This window comes from Rutilus rutilus (assembly GCF_951802725.1).
Source record: "Rutilus rutilus genome assembly, chromosome: 12".
Classification (NCBI taxonomy): domain Eukaryota; kingdom Metazoa; phylum Chordata; class Actinopteri; order Cypriniformes; family Leuciscidae; genus Rutilus; species Rutilus rutilus.
This window is the reverse complement of record NC_140217.1, coordinates 29,546,589-29,571,532: the sequence shown is the minus strand read 5'-3', so window position 1 is coordinate 29,571,532 and position 24,944 is coordinate 29,546,589. Positions and strand designations below refer to the sequence as shown.

Here is a 24,944-nt window from a genome sequence, read left to right as displayed (position 1 = left end):
TATATATATATATATATATATATATATATATATATATATATATATATATATATATATATTCACTATTGTATTCAAAATAGAGGTTGCATATTTTCCGGCAATGACTTGCTGACTCATTATTAACTTCCATAAATGACCGATAATCATTAAGAGAACTGTTTTGCCTGATTGCCCTTTAGTAATATAAAAACAAATTCAACACAAAAGATCTTTAAACAAAGAAGTAATTTCAAGCCTGTTCTTCACTTTTGACGCAAAATACAAAACAGATTTAACTAGACTAGAGGAACTAAAACGCAGGTGGAGGAAGTGAATATGAAAATGAAAGCTTTGTTTTCAAACAAGACAGCAGAACAGAGAGGGAAAGTCAGTGTGAAATGAGAGGATGATAATTAAAAATATAGTGTTTTAGGAGGGCTTAGAGAGAACAATCAAACCAAGAAAAGAGGAATAGAAATGTATATAGACAGACACACTGGTGTTTTTAGATGGCCTGACCCAGTTCAACAGGATGTACTTGACTTAAACAGTATGACTCATGCACTGAGGAGAACCATCATCATTATAGGTCTGAAAACAGATAAGTCATTGCTGGTGTTCACAGCGTGCCATGCGCTGCAGCTATGAGGGGCATAATTGTGTTACGAGGGAGAGAGGTGGGCGATCAAGCAGTTCTGCAGGACATTTAGCTCATTGTGACCCAACAGCACAAAGTAAGAATATAAGACGTTTGTGAGCTCAGCTAAGCAGCCTGCGCTACAGTATGAGCATTGTGATGAATAGGGGAATTTGCAGGAGTGAATGGGGCTGTGACCACTGTGAATAACTGTGTTCTCCATGCTTGGGATACTGGAAAGCTTCTCGGGCTCACCATCATCAGAGTGGCATCATGAAAGGCTCTTTTGTGACCGGGCACACACTGAATGAGTCTTCCTTAGGGTCTGTGTCCAGTCTAAAAGCTTTTGTGCGTCTGTCTGTCTTTCTTTCTCTCTTTTCTTTTCAAACAGGGTTTCACAGAGCAACAACATTGGAAAGCAAGCTATGGAAACCAAGGCGTGCTGCTGAGGAACTCTTTCTGAAAAAGCTACTTCTCTAGAAACATGCCAAAGTGCAGTGTGAGGTGATGACCAACTTAATGGCAGATAATGGGCCGTTTTGAGAATATTGGCATTGGGTTAATTCCAAAATGTATCAGTTTGAATCTACCTAGTCAATGGATAATGCATGTTTTGTTTTTACATAATTTGAATTAAGAGTAAATTAAGGGTTTTATTTAAAAATTAAAAATCCAATTACATTACCGTAATATTGTGAAAAATGATAACTTTTTACATTTTAAAATGACATTTATTCCTGTGATGGCAAAGTTGAGTGTGTCAGCATATTAGAATGATTTTTGAAGGATCATGTGATGGTAATGGCTGCTGAACATTCAGCTTTGCAATCACAGGAATACAGTTAATTTTAAAATATATTTATATGTAAAACATTATTTTAAATTGTAATATTTTTATGTATATTTGTTCAAATAAATGCTGCCTTGATCATAAGACTTTTCAAAACCTTTTTTTTTTAACTTTCAAATATTTTATAAACAGAATATAATAAAAAAACTCAATTAAATTTGAAAAAAATAAAATAGATGGATAAAAAAAAAAAGTTGACTTCTATATACATACATGTGTATGTGTGTGTGTGTGTGTGTGTGTGTATATATATATGTATATATATATATATATATATATATATATATATATATATATATATATATACACACACATGCACACATATACATATATACACACACACATCTCAGATTGACTGATTTGATAACTGTGTGTGCGTATGTGGTTTTACCTCATAGGCCTGGGGGCTGGTCAGACATCGAGCCAGTGGACCGCAGCAGGCCGGCAGGGTGGTGGTCAGAGGGGGGCCGCTATGGGTTAGGATAGGCTTCAGGTAACTGTACTCGGGTTAAGGGGGAAAAAAATCAGCTGAGGGTGTCAATGGCAGTGTGAACCACGATTCTGCACTGTCACGTGAGGCTACTGGACTCGTAAACGACTGGACGACTTTTTGAGCACGTAAATCACGACTTCAAACCACGACTCACGACCTTGTAGCGTTCCAGGCCAGTCACGCCAAACTACCTGAGCGCAAGGAATTGTGGTAGCTAGATGTAAACAAACCAGCATGGCAGACCTTACGGGGCTTATGCGCATTTGTAATAATTTATGTCGCCAAAGGTGCTTACTCCTTGTTTATTTATTATTATTATATTATTATTAATTTGACTGCAACGTTATATTGTCCTAAAGTGTATTCTCACCGTGTACCGCCTGCAGAAACACTGCATCCGTAGGGGCTGCCATTGTTGTTTTGTATGGTTTCGCGGGCTATGTGACGTCAGAGCTCGTAACTGGGATCTAGTACATCGATCTAGTACAAGTTCACGGGTGGGAAGTCACGGGTTTGACTGCCGTTCCAGTGCACTTTCACGGGTATAAGGTTGGAAAAACGGGTTACAGGTTGCCTGGAACGCACCATAACTAACTTGTAAGACTAGTCTTAGTGGTTTATGCAACTGGCAAGATCTGTGCGCTAGCACACTATAATAGTATTTATAGCACCTAACTTAATAAAACAGGTTGTGTTACTATGAGGAATGATAACTTCAAAATGTACATCCATATGCAAAGTTAGAGGGACTTGATTTACATATATCTCTTTAGCTACTGTCCCGTGCCAGTGATTTTCCCTCCACATGCCAATGTTGGCACACGTGCCATGGGTTGCCAAGCCCCTGTTTTATTAACTTTCATTGAACACAAAAGAGCAGCTTAGACAATAATTTTGTGATCCTTAAAAGAAAGAAGAAAAAAAGAAGAAAAAAATGAGGATGAGTAAATAATTTACTCGTCTTAATAGTTGATTCATAATAGTTAATTCATACACGCAATGAATCATTAATGACTGCAAGACTGTTACTTCTGACATCCGTCCAAGTCAAAGATTTCAAAACAACCAACCAATTTAAAAATAGCATTGCTTATAACAGAAGCTTTTATATTAAGCATGGCAGCAGCGAGCACTCATCTCAGAACAGATATGATTGAGTCGAAGCATCATAATAATAGAGTAAACAGATCATCATCCCCTTAAATAGTTCACTCAGATTCTAGCACGCACAGATCTAAGCAGGACAGCTAGTACGCATTTGGCAGCAATACTGAGTTTTTTGACAGACGAGGATAAAAATAGAGAAGGCGGTGGTAAAGTGTCGATGGCTTGAAACCAAGAACACTCTGTGATGGATTTGGAAGTGTTTAATATCTTTGAAGGGGAGGCTGGATGTTCCCTACAGGGCTAGAGAGGGGTTGCCAGGTAAAGACTGAAAAATATCTCTGTAGGATGTTCAATAGCGTGGTCTGGTACTCAAAGAGAAATAAAAGAGGCTGCTGGCCAATTCAATAGCACTGGCCTTTTGGAAAGCACACTTTACTTCACTCCCAAGGGCCTGTGAAAAAGGATCCGAATGTTGTTAGGTAGGTCGCTGTGATAATAACAACACACACGTAAGGTCAAATGCTTGGCTGTGGGAGCACAGAAAATTGCAAGCTAAGACTCCTAATAAACATCTGACATAAGCTCTGAGGAACTGTGAGTCACCACATGTGGAGCTGCTAGCCACAGCTGTGCAGGAAGCGAATTGAGAAGTAAGTGAGAAAATGTGTGTGCGCTGCTTTCACCTTTAAGCATTATTTCTAGCAACTGATGTAAATAAAACCCTTTTCTTTTGCTATTTTGCTCCTTTCACCACCCACGACCCTCTTACTGAAAAGGTACAGCTACAGTAAACCACTCAGCACGCAATAACTGCAGTGGACGGGCCCTAATGAGAGCTCAAGAATCATCGATTGTGTCATTCAGGACTTAAAGACTTTGTGAAAATGGACAGTGCAGTGAAAATGCAGTCATTTCATTTGACTTTCCATAAAAAAAAATAAAAAAAAATAAAAGTACGTAATGACATTTCCAGCAGCTCATATTTTTTGGAGCGGCAGTTGCGCAAATGAGGTTGAGGCCAGTCGGTTTGGGGCTTTAGAGGCTCAGTTAAGGCCTCAGAGGAACTCCATCTCTGATCAAAACAGCTATCCTATGAAATCTTGCAATCTGCAGATCCGCTTTAGCGAGTTTCATCGACAAGTGTCTCTTTTGTTTGTTGTCTATGGAGCACGTTTTTTTTGCTAGTCATTTGCATGGAGACAAAGTAATCTCACTGGACAGGCTCACGGAAGAACAGAGAATAGAACGGGAAAAGCAAGAAGTAATGCTCAGCCGTGCTTGAGTTCTTAATGACAGGAGCACAAAAGTGTGTAAGTGTGTGTTGTTGTGAATGGCATGCTGAAAGGATACTTGTGGTCAAAAGTATACCAAAGTCTAAAGAGCCAGGCGCTCTCCTGCTTGGTCTTGCTCTGCCCTTCTGCCTGGGTTCCATCCTGAGGAGAAAGAGGAAGCAATTATCATTTGTATAATGTAGGGAAGGGTTTGGAAACCTTATAATATACTATATCATAAGTAAATATTCAGAGTACAATTCATCACTGATGCAGGCAAAAAATAATAATTGAATTGATGTTGCAAAAACTGACTTTAGAAGTCAATATATATTTAGCCTACAGCAAACAGCAATCCAGGCTGCAATCATGTCAGAGGTAGAAATAGAGGCTGTTCAAATATTGAAGATATTTGGGAGTAAATCCAAGGTTTAGAAAGATGACACTTTAAATGTGAGCTCAAAAATCTGCCTTTTAGGTAATGCAGGCTTAAAAGTGCAGTGTGTATTTTCTGTGCCCACAAAAAAAGGCAACAATAATGAAAGTGAACATATATTTTCCATCTACTTACAAGTCACTGTTTACAAATTACAAACTGACTCCATTTACATCTAATTTGTTGTCATTATACTGTTTTATATTTAAAAGATAAAGTCAACCGATGTGGACGAACAAGAGAATGCAGTCCCATATAATTTAATTATTTCACTACTGGCAATATAGCCTGACTTCGTCATACTCATATTCTAGTCAGAATGTGAGTCTGATACTTCTCCATAGAGATTTGATTATGGGGCGTGTCTCAACCGAACCAGGAAAAAAAAAAACTCTGCACTCAATTGGATAGACCTACAACCAATCAGAGCAACGGAGTAAATGACGCATGTTCTTCATTCATATTTTCAACCAACAAAATGTCGCGGCTCTCTGTTCCTCTTTTAAAATGAATGCGCTGTCGATATCTTCTATAACAGACGCGATGCCGGAATCTACACATGATGTTTCATAAACAAAGTTCGGGAGGAGCACGTACAAATAATCAATCCAATATCAACTTGTCATCAAACAATACCATGTCTAACGTTACCCTATCTATCAGCATGAGGAAGCATATTCACTCTGTCAACTTACCTAACACTCCTTGACAGTTTTTCAGCATCCCTCCACCACCCCGAATCCTCACTCTTGTCTTGTTCTCTCACAACCAGGAATACGGGGGAGTATGGCTACCGAGCCCACAGCCCTCTCCTCGGACAGCACGTCATATACGCATTTATTCTATCGACTTATTTGTGTGCATTATACGCATTTATTCTATCTGACTTATTTGTAAATGTGAACTCGTGAAATCTCAATTGTCCAGCAGCAGTCGTCTTTGTTGTAAACTAATTCAAATCAAGCGCTCTTTGGTGACGTGGATGATTACGTTACCGTTGCTCATCTGTCCATCATCGTATAAAGCCCGCCCTGACAATTTGATTGGTCCGAACAATTTTTGTTCGGGCATAATAGCTCCTCAACGGAGCGAGTCCAGACCGAACTTCCCGACCAAAAAATGTTGTGGGCGGGGTTCGGGCTGGCACCCAGGCTACTGGCAATATAATACCATATAGAAAAATTCTGCAGATTTTTGAAAGGGTGGAATGAAGTCTGATACTTAACCAGTTATCCTAAACTAACAGTTAACACACTCCATATTCATCAATTGACCCGGTAAATGTAGTGAAATCTTAAGTCTCGCCCTGTTCAACTGGGCGAGACTTTTTTATCCAAGTTCACCTAACCTTGAGTTCAGCTTCAACTTTAGCTTCATTGCACTTAAAGAGATTACAGCTTTCACAAACAAGCTTACAGTAACACTATACCGCAACCTACCCTAAGCTTGCTGTATTCCTTTAGTGTTAATACTATAGTGAGGACCACTGTTAATAAGATTAGATGTGTGACAAAGACCACAAGTGTACAAAGTGTACCACAACAAAAGAAAAAAGTATGCTTGCTCATTAGGGTTGTCATGATACCCAAACATTCAATAGTTGATCCCAGTACAAATAAAGCTGCACAATTTTCATGTCAAAGCAAAAACGAACTAAAAAGCTCCCGAACACACTACTTTGCTAGAAGTTTAATATGAACAAATATTAACAAATTAAATTAACAAATGGCATGCATGTAGGAATAAAGACTAAAATTGAGAGCAGCAAGTTCCTCTTTTCAGCACTGTTATTTGATTAATATTATTATCTAATTTGCGAGACTTCATGCACAGATCTTGATTTAGAAACAAACCAGGGGCTGGGTTTGAAACATTCTTAAGAATAAAATCCTTATTTATTATTTTCTTGCTTTCTATATTTATAGTTATCCTATATATTGTATATTATTTTGTAATATATACAATATAATGTAGTCCTGAAAATAAAATAAATACATTCATAAAAGCCCTTAAAGTAAGGATAGCCTCATACTTTTTTCACATTACAAAGGGTACGGCGTTAAATTAATTTACTGGGCTGTTTCAAATATTAAGCATTATAGCACTATACAGTACAAGTTACGTAGAAAATGTTTTACTTCTATTATATTTTACTTTTTTAATCTAGCATACTTGTAACTCAACATACAAGTATCAGATGTTTGTGTTGTCAAAAGAAAAGCTAGAGACATAATGGTTTCTCACTCTCAAACCACTGACCATATCCTGCTTTGGCAATATACAGTAACACACTTATGTCTGTTTAACAGCTTACTAAAACCAGCTCCCTAAAAATAACTTATAGTGAGAAACAAAAAGGTGCTCTCCCCTGAGGTGATTTATTTTATTCTTATGAAAAGCAGCCTGTAGGGAACATTCCTACAAACTTTTTATTATTTTTGTCTTAAAGGGATAGTTCACCCCCCCAAAAAAAATTAATTAATTCAACCTCATCTTTTATGTTCCACAGAGAAAAGAAAGTCATACAGGTTTAGAATGACTTGAGAAAATTACAGAAAATCTGGCCCAGATTGTTAGTTCTACCTGTTTACATTTACCATCCCACTATGTTTTTCAATAAGTGTGTTTGACTGCTCACGGTCAGTCGCAAGCACAAGCACTCTTCACAAAGGCTACTATTGCTATCTTTATTATTTCAGCATCAACTTTATACCAAAGTACCAGTACTGTTGACGTCCTCAGTATTCATATTACTAGTGCGTGCAGTCTTCTAAATGAGTGTGTCCTTGTTCTTTTGCAGAAGCAAAGATGATTGGCTTCTACTGATCTGATTTGTCTCATTGTCCTATAATGGAACCAGTTTAAACCAGGATGAACAGAGGAGAAATGTCATTAGTTTCCAATGTGTCCACTCCTAATTAGCTTTGCCATTCTAATTTGAGTAATAATACATGATATAAAAAGCAACTTGTGTCTCTACATTGCTACATGAATTTGCATTTCTTAAAAAATACCCCAGGGTTTCAAACACGACACGGGCAGCAGTGCTGACGCACAATGCCAACAGCTAAGAGGCTTCAAGGTTGTTTGCAACTTTGCATGGCCCCTTTTGAAGGGGTTCACAATCTTTATCTTTACAAGGATCGTTGCACATTTTTTTTAAAGGCAGAAACCCGGAAGAATGAATTTAAATGTGGTTTTGGGGTAGCTATATATATATATATATGGTTTCACATTAAAGCACAAAAGGAACAGTATGACGTCAGTGGCGGCAATTCAGAATGAGTTTCTCATTTTCCAAAAGAAATGCAAGTGAGATTTGTCAGTGTAAAACCATAGAACTAGGGTGTTCTGGTGGTTTTTAAGGTGTTGCCAAGTTCTTCCTTCAATATATATGGAAGTCTATGGAACATTATAAGACTGTTAATGTTTAAAAAGCAAATTCTTGCACAATTTGAAGCATCACTCATGTCCACTGCAAAAGTTTAATACTTAAAACATAATGATGGAAAAAGCTTCATTGGCAGGAGGACAGAAACATTTTGAAACTTACTCCCTGAAGGACTTGGAAGCTGTCCCCACATGGCTGAAGATCCTGATCGGGGTCCACCCCAACTCTGAAAGAGACAGAAACTGAATGTCAGTCTGTGTGTGCGCGTCTGTGACAGCATTTAACCCGTAGTGCAAAATGCAGCCACATTTGCATCGTGAACTTTTAGCAAAGCCCACAACGAGCAGCAGCACGATGAAAAGATGAAAGATGCAATAGACTCAAGCAGAGAGATATTGATCATGTTATGATCTTATTTAACACAACATATCTACAGCAGCAAGGCAAGGTTTACACTGGGAAGTAGTTACAGAAATGGTCTACAGACAATTCCACTCATTTGTTCTCTTCGGTTGGTCACAGGCGTAAACTTCTAAGACAAGAGTTTTTAATATAATCTAATTAAGATAAAACTACCACTAAATAGCAAGTAAAAAAAAAAAAGAAAAAAAAAAGGGATGACCAAAATGTCGGTACCATATCGATTACCGTCTGATATTGGATATATTTTTGTTTATCAGCATCAATACACACGATATATTAAATTCTGCATGCTCATTTCACCTATTTTTACATTTAGATTACTTTGCCATCATCTTAATTTCACTTAATCTAAATACTAATTTACTAGCACTGTTAAATATAATCTGAAAATACATATAACATTGTGATGCCTAAATACACGTTAAAATTTATTTGAGTTTTTCATGTTTTATTTTGTATTTTTTTAGTCAAAGTATAGAATTTTAATACCGACCTTTCATTGGTTAATTTTTTTTTTTACTTTTAATTTAAGTTGAAGTATTTAAATGACTAAAATTGAACATTTAAAAATAAAAGCTTCAAAATATTAAGAAGTACAATAATAGTAAATAAATAATACTAAAATATCACTGATTGATTGGTTATTGGCCAAAACATGATAATAATTATTGGCTTCTCGCTATCAGACAGAATTTGAATATCAGGGCATCCCTAAAACATCTATGGGTTGTTTGGTGTCTATGTCATTCAGACTGTTTTTTCTGTGTTAGTGGATGGGTCCTGGCCAGAATGAGCAGCAAACCTGACCAGACTTCTGTCTGTAGTGGAGACCAAACTTGTGTGAACAGCCAGACATTCGCTTGACTGGCTGAAATACGAGGAGAGCCCAGCAGACCTTTAGAGCTCAGAGGGTGAGATTCTGCTGAGATAAGTGACACACTAGGTGAACTTTCACTTTGGCCTTTGAGTACATTTACTGATCTTTGATCCTAAGGCTCATCTTTCATTCTCCCTCTCAATTAAAGCAGTGGATATGATGCGGCTACTGGCTTTTGAACCCCAAGGATCAACAGAGACTTCATTGTGATGTTAGACAGAGCTTGAGGGTTAGCAGATGCTCAGGCATTCTGAGCCTCTAGTGCCGCCCATGTGGACAAGCGCCAATGAAAGCAAAAAGAGCTGACTTATCTGTCTTTGCTCTCACAAGTAGTTAAACCATTACTGAATGTCTTATCTTTTCAAAGTCATAGAGGATCATTTGTTTCTCAAAATGTGGGCGACATTGATTAAAATAGAAAAGGGGAAAAAAAACAGTTAACATGCTTCTGCCAAAGCCAATGACGCATATCTGCGACAAACTGGGTGTCTTAACAAGCTGCTGTTGTTTCTACCACGTCTGGAAGAGAACTGTCTGTAAAACAAAAGACAGTTTTTTCTTCCTGATGGTTTACAGAGTTGTCCAAACAGGACTTACAGCTCTGGGTTGATTTGCTTTGGGGAAGGGTAAAAATGTAGGTATTCAGAGGAGGAAAAGTAAGAGACAAAACAAAACAGGAAATGGAATACAAGGAAGTCAATGAATGTAAAACAACATAAACATTAGGCTACTGTAATGCTAGGCCTGCAGCGAGGGCTACATTAAAGGGTCACAAGGAGGTTGAAAGAGAGTACAAAGTGCCGCCCCTAACCACATTCTATGCTGTATGCACACGGAAACATTTCAGCATGGTGGATGCTGAACACATCCTTCCTGTAAGATGGTCAGAACACCTCTCGCTGTCAGCCTGTGTGCGGTTGCAAATGTACTGAAGCCAAGGACAGCAGATTGTTTGATTTTAATGCAGGTATAAGTGCAAGCTTATAAATTTCAAATGCCTAATCTCGTTTCTTTTGATATCTTGGTATTACTCATCCAGTGTGGGGTCTTTGCCAGTGAGCTTTGAGTAAAGATTTCCTTCAGCACACCACAGCACACACACACACTTAAAGTGACTCCCACCAGTTTTAAAAACAGCCCTGGAAGAAATGCACTGGCATCATGGAGACTAACCACTAAGAACAAACATTTGAGTGTGCTAAGGAAGTTAACTGCCTATAAAATGGTACTGTAGAACACTATACTGAGTAAAGAAGAAGATTATTACAGATAATAGAACTGATACCAAACAGTTTGACCGAAAGAGAAACACTGACAAAGCAAAAGAAAACTATCTTGGCTTGTCTTGGTAATTTCTTGGTAATTAAGACAATAAGTTCTAAATATCCTAAGATAAATAAATTCTGTGTAATTATGAATTTTAAATGGAGTAAAACATACTAATAATTTATACGAATCACACACCATTCTCCATTCCATTCACCATTCACACACCATTCACAATTCACACACCATTCACCATTCAAGAGTCCATTCTCTTGATCCATTTAAATTTCTAGAAAAAGTTTTATTAAGCTCTAGTTTTTTATACTCATTTAAAATTCTTAATTCATAAAATGAATAATGTGTAAGGATTATTCAATTCAGTCTGATGGAATTTGACTATTAATTGAAATGCGTAAATCTTGAAAAAGGCTTAAAATTGTTTTGAGAGTAGGATTGGTTATTTCTCCATTCATCGTGCACTTTGATCTTTGAAGAACGTGGACAAACAACTATATGACATACTACATGAACGGTAATATCCGAACAAGCATAATAGGGGCAACTTTAAAGGGATAGTTCACTTTGAAATTAATTTTTGATATGTTTTAGCTTACCTCAAGGGCATCCAAGATGTAGGTGTCTTTGTTTCCGCAGTAGTTTCAATTTTGATATTTTTAGGTCAAACCGTTCTTGTCTGTCAGTCATATAATGCATGTCGATGGTCACTGTCTCAAAACACAAGCACAGAGTCCAAATTAAAACAATTCCCCACGTCCAAATGAAACAATTCCCCATCATAAGTACACATTGATGGCCTAAGACACGAAACGAGCGGTTTGTGTGAGAAAACGAACAGTATTTATATCGTTGTTATCTCTTGAAAACAGCACACGTCCAAATGATCTGACGGCGCGGGCGGGTATAGATATATACATAGATGTCGCCTTGGCTACTGCAGTTCATTGGAACGAAACCGTAGCCAAGCGACATCTAGTGTATATATCTATACCCGCCAGATGTATACACTAGATGTCGCCTTCGCTACTGCAGTTCATTGGAACGAAACCGTAGCCAAGGCGACATCTATGTATATATCTATACCCGCCCGCGCCGTCAGATCATTTGGACGTGTGCTGTTTTCAAGAGATAACAACGATATAAATACTGTTCGTTTTCTCACACAAACCGCTCGTTTCGTGTCTTAGGCCATCAATGTGTACTTATGATGGGGAATTGTTTCATTTGGACGTGGGGAATTGTTTTAATTTGGACTCTGTGCTTGTGTTTTGAGACAGTGACCATAGACCTGCATTATATGACTGACAGACAAGAACGGTTTGACCTAAAAATATCAAAATTGAAACTACTGCGGAAACAAAGACACCTACATCTTGGATGCCCTTGAGGTAAGCTAAAACATATCAAAAATTAATTTCAAAGTGAACTATCCCTTTAAGCACTTTGTCTTTTGATGGTTTCAGACAGGAATCTTCATTTCAGTGCATCACTATAAACAAAACAGGATAGTAAGAGGAGTAAAGCAGATTTAGCAGAGACACTGTACAATAGAGAGTTAAGCAACCAAGACGTGAGTGTTTGATTAAAGCAGAAGACCAGACATTACAATATCAAACACCCACACAAACAACTGCTTTTAGTGTGCAGTTTACCAAGTGCGGTCAAAAGGTCACCACCACCTGTACAGAACTGCAAAGTCCCTCATCACCTGATGTAACTCCGCAGTCTACGCAGCCTCTCCTCCTCGGCAACAGAAGATTCTCCAACCCTGAGCACAACACACAACTCTTGAGACCAGCACTGCAAACATCAAACATCCTGACAGCTTCTACTCAGAAAAGTTAGAAAAACTTCAAAATCTGGTATGTTTTTGGGTCCATGTATTGCTAATTGTGTTTCTTGGAACATATGGCATCACATGAAAAAGTAGCACAGTTAAAAATGTTGAGGAAATGAACATTCCCAAAAGAGTGATATAATGGTTAAATGGTCTGTCTGGGCACACTGAGACAGAAGAAATCAAATTATGTTGATCGAAATTCACTTAAACTCTTCTGCAAAACAGACATTTCCTTTCCCATACATAAAATGTGTTCGGTGCTTCACATTCCTTCTATGAATTGGCCCTCTGTGCTCTGAGCTCAATGTTTATTGAGTAAGTGGAACCTCTCAGGACTGTTCTAGAAAAGGGAAAACTGGCCAACACAGAGGAAGAAAGTCTAAACCAACGCAGAAGAGAGCCTTTTGGCTTCAATCTTGAGACACAGACATATACAAGCTTGATAAAAATGATCATTCTAGAAGAAAACAGCCTCCAACCACTGTCAGGCCATTTCAAAAGTGTCATAATACTGTATATAGGCTTTCTCTAGCGTTTTATTATATATATATATATATATATATATATATGTATATGTGTATATATATATATATATATATATATATATATATATATATATATATATATATATATATGTATGAAGAGTTCAGATGCAAAAGCCTATAACTGCCATCTGAAATTTTCTTCTAGAATGATCATTTTTATCAAGCTTTATATTTAAGTTCAGTAATTTCACTTTAATGCTAATGAAAATTACCTATTAATTGTCATTAAAGTGAAATTACTGAACTTAAATATACAAGCTTGATAAAAATGATCATTCTGAACTCTTCTCATATATATATATATATATATATATATATATATATATATATATATATAAACAGCCTTTATGAAAAACAGCACTTGAATGTAAAAGTGTCCATGCTTTGCATTCTGATCTTTTTTTTCCTTTCCCCAGCACTCAGACATCACATTGACAAATGCCTAAAAGTACACCATCGATTCCAGTTTCAACAGGAAGCTATAAAAAAGCCTCTCTGTAATCTCAGGTGACCTGGTCAGCAGTGGCAAAAAAAAAAAAAGTGGCATCCCATCTGTTTCTTTGAGCTAAACCTGAGCCTCTTCTCTAATTCCCATTTAAGTACAGGAGCTTTGCAAAATTATTTCACCGAGTGATCTGATTGCTTATTTTAATTGCACATTGATTAGCCTGTAGTTGCCCAAAGCAGGAGACAACCGCAGTCGAGTTAAGAATAGCCTGTATGTGTGAGTATTGGAGAGTAGCCCTCACTCAACATGGAAAAATGTAGCGTGAGCTAGTCCAGGGGTCAATTGTAGTGCATTTGTGGAAATGGAAACCCTTTAGAGAAAGAGAGAGAATTACATCCATCAAATTTAGTTGAAAAGTAGAACAACAAAAAGCCAGCGGTGGAATCCCTAAATGCTCAGGAAACACAGCTGCACTGAACATTTTTTTTTTGTTGAATTTAGTAAAACAAATTATGGTTAAGTGGTTGCACACAATTGATTTTAGCTACATTTAAACAAATGCATTAAGTTTAACTAAAATTGATAAAGTTCAACTTAATGCATTTGTTTAAATGTAGCTAAAATCAATTGTTTGCAACCACTTACCACACATTTTTTAAATTAAATTCAACAGTCATTTTTTTCAGTGTGGCAGAAAAATCACTACTGTTAATACACTAATACACCATGAGACCCGAGGACTGTTACTCTTACTGTGCAGAATTTAAAATAAGACAAACACCAAATGTCTCCTTGAACTGCCGGTGTATTGTCTGATTATTGTCCTACACCCATTATATATATTTTCCTAGCGTTAGTCCCACTCATTTGCAGGGTCCGCTTCATCAGAATTATCGGCACAGGGCACACACACATTGGATTTGGCACAGGTTTTACGTCGGATGCCCATCCTGACACAACCCAGCACTCACATACACTCCTATGGCCAATTTGGCTTATCCAATCCCCCAAACCTGCATGTCTTTGGACTGTGTGGGGGAAACCGGAGCACCCGGAGGAAAAACACACTGACGCGGGGGGAACTTGCAAACTCCACACAGAAAAGACTCCTGAATCAGCTGGGCCTCAAACTTTAGACCTTCTTGCTGTGAGGCGACAGTATTGTCCTACACCCATTTAAATTGCCAAAATTCATGAATCTAAAAGTTCTGTAACACTACATAAAGATATAATACTTTATTTAGAGGGGAATGAAAGGTCCTTCAAAAAGAAACAGGAAATTATCAATATTTGCAATATCTTTGCATACAGCACGTGCATTTGCATGCAGTGGTCCTTACCAAAAAACATGTCAGATTGATGAGTAAGGACTATGCACTAACTAAGCCTAAGGTCTTATTTGCTATGTGGCTGCTTACTGGCCCAAGTCCTTTCTTCAATGTAAGTTTATGGAATTATTTTCACCCATTTTATCATCTACAAGGTAAAACTCGTAAGTCCGATTGCAAGTTATATGAAATGTTAGGGTTTATTAAAAATTCCTAACCTAAATGACTGCAACAGTAAATTGCAGGAACCTCACGAGAACAAAGCTACGATGCTCTTTCACCATGATAAACACACTGGACCAGTGGATACACACAACTGGACAATACAATCTTTATGCTAATGTTATGATTTGTATTAGCATTGGTATTAGTGGTACTGACGACTTCAGCAGACCAAACATGAACTGTTTACAATGCATGATTGTTTACACAAATTCTACTTTTAGGGTTGGCAAAATTTTATTTAGCTTTGGTACAGTACCAGCTCTGGCCTTAGTGTTAATACAAAATCTATACTTGCTGCAACAAATAAAAAGCCTCAAACATGTTCTAAGCATTGTGGGCCTTTAGGTGTGTCAGTTCTCCTCATTTATCATGTAAGCAAACCCTAGAGATGGTTGTGTGTTCTGAAATACTCAGACCAGCCCGACTGGCACCAACAACCCTGCCACGTTCAAAGTCACTTAAATCACTGTTCTTTCCCATTCTGATGCACTGTTTGAACTTCAGCAGATCGCCTTGAGCTGCTGCCATGTGATTGGCTGATTCGATATTTGCGTTAACGAGCAGTTGAAGAGGTGTACCTAATAAAGTGGCCAGTGTGTGTATCTTTAGTTCGTTCAGTTTTGTTTAAATGACCAAAAACTATTTTTTATAGTTTTAGTTAACAATACCAACACTGGTTCCAATGCAAGAAAAACAACCATTCAATGTTCAAGCAACATGAGGGTAAATAATGACAGAATTTGAATATTAGGCTAAAATATCCGATTTAGAAAACAAATCCTACTATGAAAACTTCCTCATGCATTTGACATCTGTTATGGTTATGGTTGCTAAATATTCACTGGACATGCAAAAATCTCTGAAACAGCATCAGTGCATTGTGATCATGACCCATGGGATGCAGTGCAAGCTAAACAAACAAGCCTCCATTAAGAGTGTTATGTAGCAGCGGGAGACTCAAGACAATTACAGTTATGAACAGTCTATTCTTACTCCTGTCCGGTCTTAATTCCAATGCATTAGCTCTCAATTACGCAAAGCCATTTAGTTGGTGTTTGAAAAGAATTTAAACCCGTATCGCCCTGATTTGTTGGCATTAAAAGACAAAAGCAACTTGTTTACAGAAATACTGTTGTTAACGCAGCTTAGATTCACCTCGCCATGTCCATCCTACACATATCTGCGACTCAATGAGTGCACAGCAGTTCTGCAGATAATAATGTGAGCTTATCAATCCCATTCTACATCAGCTGCCATCAGCACTGGTCCTCAATAATCCTCTTTATTCTGACAAACTAGCAGCACTTATTAATGGTGCCGTACCAGCCAGCCCCTGCTGAGGACAGCCAGACAAACACCAGCTATTAGTGGCATAAACAACTCCAGCTCCTTTCCCCATCTGCTTGGGTGCAGAACTCTGGTTCAATTTCACCTCAGAAAAAAAACAAAATGGAAGACTGCACAGTTGACAAACACACTGTGAAACTAACCAGTCTCAATGATGCCTGTTATACCCTCTATATCACACCCCAAAATTATCATGAGAGGAAGGAAATCAAGGAAAGGAAGGAAAATCACGTGACCTCATTTGACAAAATCTGCTTGATTAATAAAATGAATAAACATGTTTGTGGTGAGTTTTTCAGCCATCTGCTGGGCAGTCTGTGTAAGTCTTTTCTCAATGTTATCCAAGTCTATTTGAAAAACTCAATTTTACATTGTCCAAGGGTATGTTTACCAACAACAATGTACTAAAAACAGATGACAACGTTGTCAAAACGATCCCTGTTCACACGGATCTGCGAAAATGACTAAAAAGGCTGCATTATGCATGCCAGGCCAGTAGTTGGCAATATCAATTTGTTAAGAAACACCCCCACGAACACGTAATTTGCATGTGGGAACATGAAACACGAATGCGCATGACGTCACCTTTTTTCACAAATTTACGTTTTTGTTGTTTACATGGAAACGGTAAAGGTATCGTTTTCAAAACCTTGCACTTTGGAACCCGTTTTCAAAAGCTTGTGTTTTCAGGCCCCCAAACACGTTGTCGTGTAAATGAACGGCTAAACGCATAAAAAGTTTGACACCTGGCTGTTCAATGTGATTTCTAGGGTGTTGCAATGCTGTTTCTAAGGTATTGTTAGTACATTTCTATGTGGTAGCTTACTGGTCCAGGTCAAAAGAGCCCACCCAAAGTCTACATGATGCTCTAGGGCTTTACCATCCTATTTGTAAACAAATTACAAAACTTCCATGCATGAAAAATGCTCCTGAATCCATCTCACTCTAAACAAAAGCATCAAATAATGCAATGCTTAAGGCCTTGTGAACTCTGACCTGATATGCAGCCAGGACAGCATTGGCGTGGTGCCTCCTCCAAACACCCAAACTGTGAAGAACACAATGAGCAGGGTCGTGGTGAACATCATCTGTCGCGCGTATGTGGCGGTGTCGCGGATCGCCAGAGCGAATGCCATTGCCCCTCGCAGCCCTGCAGAGTAGAAACACACACACAGCAGTCACAATAGATTTTAGTAAGAATGACAGCGCTGCTACAAATAGAATGTTAGTGAACGTAAAGAGGCAAACAGAGCCATCACACTCGATCAGATGTTTTAAAGGTACTGCACTTTGCTGCCCTTTTAGCTGGGTGGTGTTGCTGCTCTGGAGGGAGCTGCTCCACATCAAGAGCCGTTATTAGAGATGTTCTGATTCTGATGGCTCATTTCACTCTTAATTTAGATCTCGATAACCTTCAGCAGGGTGCTGAAACCTACCGAGAGTTCACATCAAAGAGTCTGACACTAAAGGACGCTAGAACACTGATTCCATTGATTTATATTCTACTTAATTGCATTAATTCAAAATAGTTGTCTTATCTTCAATGTAATGCAAGCTTCAGAGTAGAGGAAGTAAGCCAGGTATGGTCACCATACCTGCAAACATCATCATGTGCTGAAAGTTTCCACGGACTTTGTGTCTTCGGCCTAGGTTAATCAGGAAAGACAGGGGGTAGATGTTCAAAGCCCGGCCGATAAAGATGGCTATCTGGTAGTCCAAATGTTAAGGAAATGTCTTCTCACACAAATTAAATTTTAAAGGAAATTTAGACATATATTACCATCCAAAAGTAAGACATTAATACTTTTATTCAACAAGCATGCATTAAATAAACCAATTTTACATGTTACTAAATGCTGGTCTTTTGAACTTTCTATTCATCTAAGAATCCTGAAAAAATTGTTGTTGTTTTTTTTTTGTCAAATAAATGCAGCACTGGTGAACATAAGAGACTTTTTCAGAAATATCAAAACCTCAAACTTTTTAACAGAATTGTAGATTGATACTTTAAAGTTGGTTAAAAGTTTTAAACCAAAGATAATGCTGAAGATCAATTATGTAAACTGGCATGTTGTCCAGATTCAAGATTAGAGATTCCAGATTCTGTTCAAAATCTTCTTCTTTTTTCCCCCAATTTAAAAACAAGTATTGTAATTGTGTACATACATATGAACTATAGAGTCATACAAACCACTTTTGTGGTACTTTTTGTCCTTTTGAAGCTTGCCAACCATGCTGACATGTTTCCTAAAAATAATAGAAAAGTAACTAGCTATTTCTTTAAAACCTGTACACAATGCCTCCTAGTGGTCATAAATCACATAAATAAAAGAGGTGATAAAACAGCCTTGAATTTTCCCAGATGTTCTTGAGTCTTTAAAATGGTTTGGTTCACAGGGAAATCATCTGTAACGTGCTGTCAAACTCTCAAAATTGTTAACTATCTGACTGAGGTGAATTCTAGAAGTTAACAAGATCCAAACGAAACTGGAATGCATCTGGATGTTGAAGCCACATATGTTATTTTTACTCCTCCCAAAATGGTAAAAAAGAAACATGTGAGAGCATGTTATACCAGCTCCCGGTAGTCAGATACCACATATATGGCCCGCCACAGAGGAGTAGCGGAGCATCTCTTCAGAAAGCCGAAGAAGAGCAAACTGCCACGTTCATTGCACAATCTTCTTCATTAACAGTAGTGAGACTAAATGATCTTAGCAGTGCTGATGCCGCTCTCTCTCCTAATGCGGTCTTTGATCTTGAAAAAAAGCTGACGATATATAAAATGCAGCTCATATCGGTTTCTTTCACTGATGTGACCTCCAAATTTGCATATAGCAAATAGAGATCGAATTTATATTCGTTTTGTGGAGACATTTATGTGGCCAAGTGTAAATGCTACAGTTTTAACAAATCAGATAGCTAGCTAAATCAGTAAAAACACATGACGTGACCAGGTGTAAACAGCCCAAAGGATACAAAGGCTCCAACAATGAAAATGGGGCTGAAGACATGATTCTGGAAGGTGAAGAGTGCCAAGCCCATGTACGAGAAGATGAAGTTCTCTGCCAGGAAGTGCAGCACCTCAAACAACTGCAAAGGCAAAAAAAAAAAAAAAACACACCACACATGAAGTTGTGTGCACCTTTCAATCGCACAGTTGTTCAACAAAATGGCACGTTTTTAAAATCAGGTCCTAACTGAACTAGAATTGCATGCTCCTCCTCTCTATACTCTACAATGGCTTATATAACATGTTAGCTATAAAGCTGACGCCGATATCTTACATTTTTGAGACTCTAGTCTATAACTTCTTCCCACAGAGCTTTGATAAAAGGGAGTCTGTCCCCCTGGAGAGAAATCCAGTACCATAGGAGTGTCGTAATTACTGCATGCACCCCAACTCGCTTCATCACATTGCACCACTCTGACGACACCACGGGGGTGCTGGGAATTCATTTAGCACTATCCCTCGACTTACCGACCCTCTTGTATATCAAAGCATCTTTTGAAGTAGAACACGCAGGGCTCCCATCCCAAAAAAAAAAACCTACATAACTTATTTTTTCAACTTTGCCACAGTTCATATCACTCTGGTTTTATACCAGCTGCTCTGAAAGCAGAAAACCAGAATCCAATGTTCATGTATTTTTCCCTTGACTAAAGCAAAAATATTTTACCTGTTTAGTACGTTTGGTCGACTCCTCCGAGAGATTGTTGTAGGTATAGTGAGCCTGTGTGATTCCACAAAACAGCACAGCGACAACACCTGGAATAGTAAAGGAAATCAGCATATGTGGCTTTTTGGTTCCAAGTGTAGGATGAGATGCAATTTCAAACCAGGCTGGAGGTGGCCAATAAAACAATCAAATGACAAGTGCAAATGACTGCACACATTTACACATCAAGGATGTTAAAGTTCAACAATATTAGCCTCCCAGATACAGCAACACAGAGTTTTAAATATTTGGATTTTATTTCACTTGTATTTGTATTTTGTTTGTTTTTAAAGATTTATTTTTGCCATTTTTGACAGTAAATCTAGAGAGATGACAGAAAGCGAAATGGGAGAGAAAGGAGGTGGGATCGGGAAAGGGCCACAAGCCGGGACTAGAAGCGCAACTGCGCCACATGTCGGAGCGCTGCACACGAGGCTATCGGCTCCGACCATGAATGTTAATTTTCATGCTAATAAAGCACATTAAAATGTAAAGTCCCCCTGTAGTCAATAATTGTATCCCTTAAAACTCATCTTTGATCACCAAAATTACATATTTAAACGTTCTTTCCTTGAAAAACATTTTTTTATTCATGCCTTAAAATAGCTTGAATGTAACTCTACACCCTTGCCTCGTTTAGTATAAGCGGTTCTATTATGCAAATTAGCCCCACATCCACTCACTCGCACCAGCTCAGAGATCCACTCGTTGATGATCACACATTGACGTGATTGGTTACAAAGTAGTTCGTGACCGGGATTCTGAGACTGTCTTTGGTTCACTGCAGTTTTAAGGAGAAAATGCTCTGCAATGCTGTTGACTAATGAATTTGTACATGGTTTGTCTTAAAGCATGTTAAAAACGCCACATAGACATATAAATAACATTAAAAGCATGATTTTAACCACAGGGGGTGGACTTTAACAAATTACCTTTTAAACACCAGATTATGACAATTATTCCAGTTGATGTTTAATAACAGTAAACATTAATTTTGGGGTTGCATATATAATGTAGTTTGATGAGTTACCTAGCGGATTCACCACTATGCTTTCATTACCCACACACATTAACACCCACCTGTGAATCCACATGCTTCAGCCAGGAGAAAAGTACTCCAGGACATGAGGAAGAACAGAGCCGTCTCCAGTAGAGGGAAACAGTGCAGCTTGGTGAATTTAGTCACGTGGGTAAAGTTAAGAATTTAAACCACATTTCTGATTAGCTAATCAGTGCAAAAAAATAGTGTAAAAAATTTTCGGTGTATAAACACGTTTAGGGGGTTTGATGTTTTTGAAATAAAAGTATCTTATGCTCATCAAGGCTGCATTTATTTGATCAAAAACATAACGTAAAAACTAATATTGTGAAGATTTGGTGCTCAAGAAACATTTCTTATTATCATCAACGTTGAAAAAGGGTTTGCGGCGTAATATTTTTATGGAAACAGTGATAAGGTTTTTTCAAGATACTATTATACATACTTTTTTTTTTTTTTTTTAAACATCCTTTATTTGGAGTAACATTTTGAATGTCTTGACAGTCACTTTTGATCAACTGAATGCATCCTAGCTGGGTTTTTAAACTTACTGACCCCAAACCTTTGAACAATGTGTATTCAAACTGTATTTAGTAATCCTGTTTAGAGGATACTGCAGTCAAAGGGCATGAATTTGACTGCATAATATGCCGTCAATACTCATAAGCCTAGATATATTTAGAAATATAATTTCATGACAACATCCAAAAGGATATGAGGGCAGTGACTACTCCAGTGACTGCACCCATGGCGAAAGAGCCACTGAAGATGCCCAAGAAGACGCCCACCGATTTGAAGAAGGCAGAGGCATCAAATGTGTGTGTGTTGGCTCCTGCAGGCTGATACGCCACAATTGACCTTCATACCAAAGACAAAACAATCCAAATATAACTGACTGTGCTGATCTATGACCAATGCAGCCAATGAAAAAAGACATTTTTAAGATTACATATATCTTTGACCTGACCCGAAGCATAATGTGAACCCAATGTCATTTTATTTAAAAATTATTTTTATTTCACATGCATGTCATTTTTTCCAGCAAAGTCGAAATACAACAAAGTATTGCTGTGATATTCTGACTACAGGGATAAATAAGGTGCTGTATCTCTAGCTCATTGTGTCCAAAAGAGGGAGCCAGAGCGCCATCCTGAAATACCACTAGAGTTGCAGCATCATTAGTTTTTACTATTCAACACTACAGTGAAAAATGTCCCCAGAACATCCTCTGTGCTGGCAGCCTGGGAAGTCCCGCCGACTGCCGCAGACAAAACACGTGATTTTCCCCCTTTTTTTGTAGCAACAGAAAGGGAACAAGAAAGTGATACTGTTTGAAGGGAGACTTACGATGAAAGGACTATGGAGACTGCGTCGTTCATAACACTCTCTCCAAACAGCAGTGCGTAGAGATCACCATCAGCATGAAGCTCATTAAAGATCGCAAGCACTGTGACTAAAACCACAAAAATCAGCAACATATTAAGTATAAAAATCCTGAAATGGGACAGGTCAGTCTGATAAAAACAAATGTTAGCAGGTCATTTAAGAAAAGCTAAATTTCAACATTTAACAACAACAGCAAGTTTATACTATTAGGTAAGAGAACAAAGAGACGGAGAAATTAAAATGGACAAAGAGAGAGATGACATTACCTGGATCTGTGGCAGATATAATGGCACCGAAGAAGAGGCAGTCTGTGTAGTAGAACTTGTCAGTCAGTTGACCCAAAACATGCATCAGTTTCACCACACCATACATGAGGTTTCTTTCAAATAGATAAACAAATAAAGAATGTTTAGAATAGCATTTTGCAATACTAACCATATTATTTCAACAGAATGGAAATGTTCTACATGCATGAAATACACAGATATCCAACTACATATTAAACTATATTAATTTGAACATCTTTTTTTTAACACTGAGAAAACCTTTAGGCATTCAGAATGGAACGACAAAATGTGTTCTCAAGCTATTAAGCGCAAAGATGGAGCTCAACCGGCAGCAAATGAAGAAATGCATCTGATAGTGACTGATTACTGATGCCACAAATTCCATTACATGCCTGAACCTGGTTTATTGGTTAGCACACAAACTTTTAGGAGTTTACGTGGAAATCTATATGAATCTATAAAAGAAAGTGTTATATTTACATGCTATAACTGGCCATTATCAACTTCTGTATTTTTTTAACTTCACTTAAGTCATCCAACTATTGTAACAAGTCATCAAAAGTAGACAACAGTTCACTCCTTAGTATAGTTCTGTTACATCTGTAAAATGAACGATTCTGAGGCATGTCTTGGCTGCTCCCGCTGTCTGTCTGCAAACACAATTCCATGGTCAGTGGGAATACTAAGAACCTTAGTGACTTACCCAATGACAAAACAGGAAATGGCAGTACCTAGGAAAGCATAGGTTATAATGGATCCTAGGTTTCTGAAGAAGTGTCTCTGGAGGAACAAAGAAGAGCATGTCAAACCCAGAAAACGGTTCAAACTATGTTGTATGTAATTTATATAATAAATACCATATTATATATCACCAAGGCTGCATTTATTTGTAAAATCAGCAATATTGTTTAATTATTATTACAGTTTAATAAAACTGTTTTCCATTGTAATATATTTTTAAATGTATTTCATTGCTGATGGCAAAGCTGAATTTTCAGCAGCCAATACTCCAGTCACAATTGTCACATAATACTGATTTGGTGCTCAAGAAACATTTATCAATGTTGAAAACAGTGGACCTACTTAATGTTTTCAGTCACTTCAGTAGCACTTTATTTTAAAGTCCTGTTCCCCATGTAAAAATAATATGTACTAATTATAGCAATTATAATAACTGGGTTATAACTAGTTATTAACCCTGAACCAATCCCTAAACCTAATCTTAACCCGTGTAGTTACTTTATTGGGTAAGTACACATACTGTAAAATAAAGTGTAATCGACCATAACTTCTGATCAATCAAATTGGTCTTGACAGACAGATCTTATTCTTCTATTTTTAGTTACAGAGCAGATTTTTTTCCTATGTGAGTATCAGTCACAAGATGCTGAGTCACTGTTGCTACAAAGCGCAGCAACTACAAGATCATTTGATGTTAAACCTCTCTCTGTCCGTCAAAAGGGCTTCTTCTGTTCTTCCGACCGTGGTCTTTCTGTGACTGTGCAGTGAGTAGATGGCGACTGATAGCAATCACTGAGATGCATATACAGATAAACCAGTCGGTTTACAATGAACCCACGTTACCACCCAAACTAAATTGCAGTCAGCTAAACTAATTAAAACAAACAGCTAGGGAGATCAAATATGAAATCATTCATGAAAGAATTTATAGCAGCTCTTGACAGGAAAAGAAACCATTATCATAGCGAGAGAGTAAATCAGTACTGTGAGTTGAATGAAACTAAGAAAGAAGAAACTAAAGAAGAGGATCAGAGAACAAACACTTTTACAGAGTAAATGGTCATCAGTTACGTATTATAGTTGACATCTATACAGTAGACAAAAAAATCAGAGGTGTTTTCTGTGGGAGCAGATTTTGTGGTGGCTTTAAAAGGGATAGATCAGGGCAGTATTTTTTCTGTTTTGGATAAAGCGTCCCTTTAAAGCCTGTTCACACCAAGATAAATGCTCAGTGTGACACGGGCAAAGTTCATACAATCTCTGAGCTGCTTATGTTTCCTCCATTCTGTAA

The 24,944-nt window shown here is 37.7% G+C and overlaps 1 protein-coding gene across 2 annotated transcripts in view; it reads right to left on the bottom strand.

Moving 5' to 3' along the window:
* Window positions 1–24,944, bottom strand: part of slc9a7 (solute carrier family 9 member 7) — a 38,704-nt gene that overhangs the window by 3,095 nt on the left and 10,665 nt on the right. The window contains exons 4-16 of one of the 2 annotated variants that reach the window (XM_084427047.1): window positions 23,616–23,692; window positions 22,892–23,004; window positions 22,587–22,692; window positions 21,956–22,097; window positions 21,281–21,386; window positions 20,162–20,250; window positions 19,461–19,574; window positions 18,077–18,188; window positions 17,478–17,631; window positions 12,457–12,516; window positions 8,327–8,390; window positions 4,417–4,499; window positions 1,858–1,963 (exon numbers count right to left, since the gene is read on the bottom strand). In XM_084427047.1, the coding sequence (XP_084283173.1) occupies window positions 1,858–1,963; window positions 4,417–4,499; window positions 8,327–8,390; window positions 12,457–12,516; window positions 17,478–17,631; window positions 18,077–18,188; window positions 19,461–19,574; window positions 20,162–20,250; window positions 21,281–21,386; window positions 21,956–22,097; window positions 22,587–22,692; window positions 22,892–23,004; window positions 23,616–23,692 (1,326 nt within the window). The remainder of the gene's footprint in view (window positions 1–1,857; window positions 1,964–4,416; window positions 4,500–8,326; window positions 8,391–12,456; window positions 12,517–17,477; window positions 17,632–18,076; window positions 18,189–19,460; window positions 19,575–20,161; window positions 20,251–21,280; window positions 21,387–21,955; window positions 22,098–22,586; window positions 22,693–22,891; window positions 23,005–23,615; window positions 23,693–24,944) is intronic. The other variant, XM_084427048.1, reaches the window with a different exon arrangement.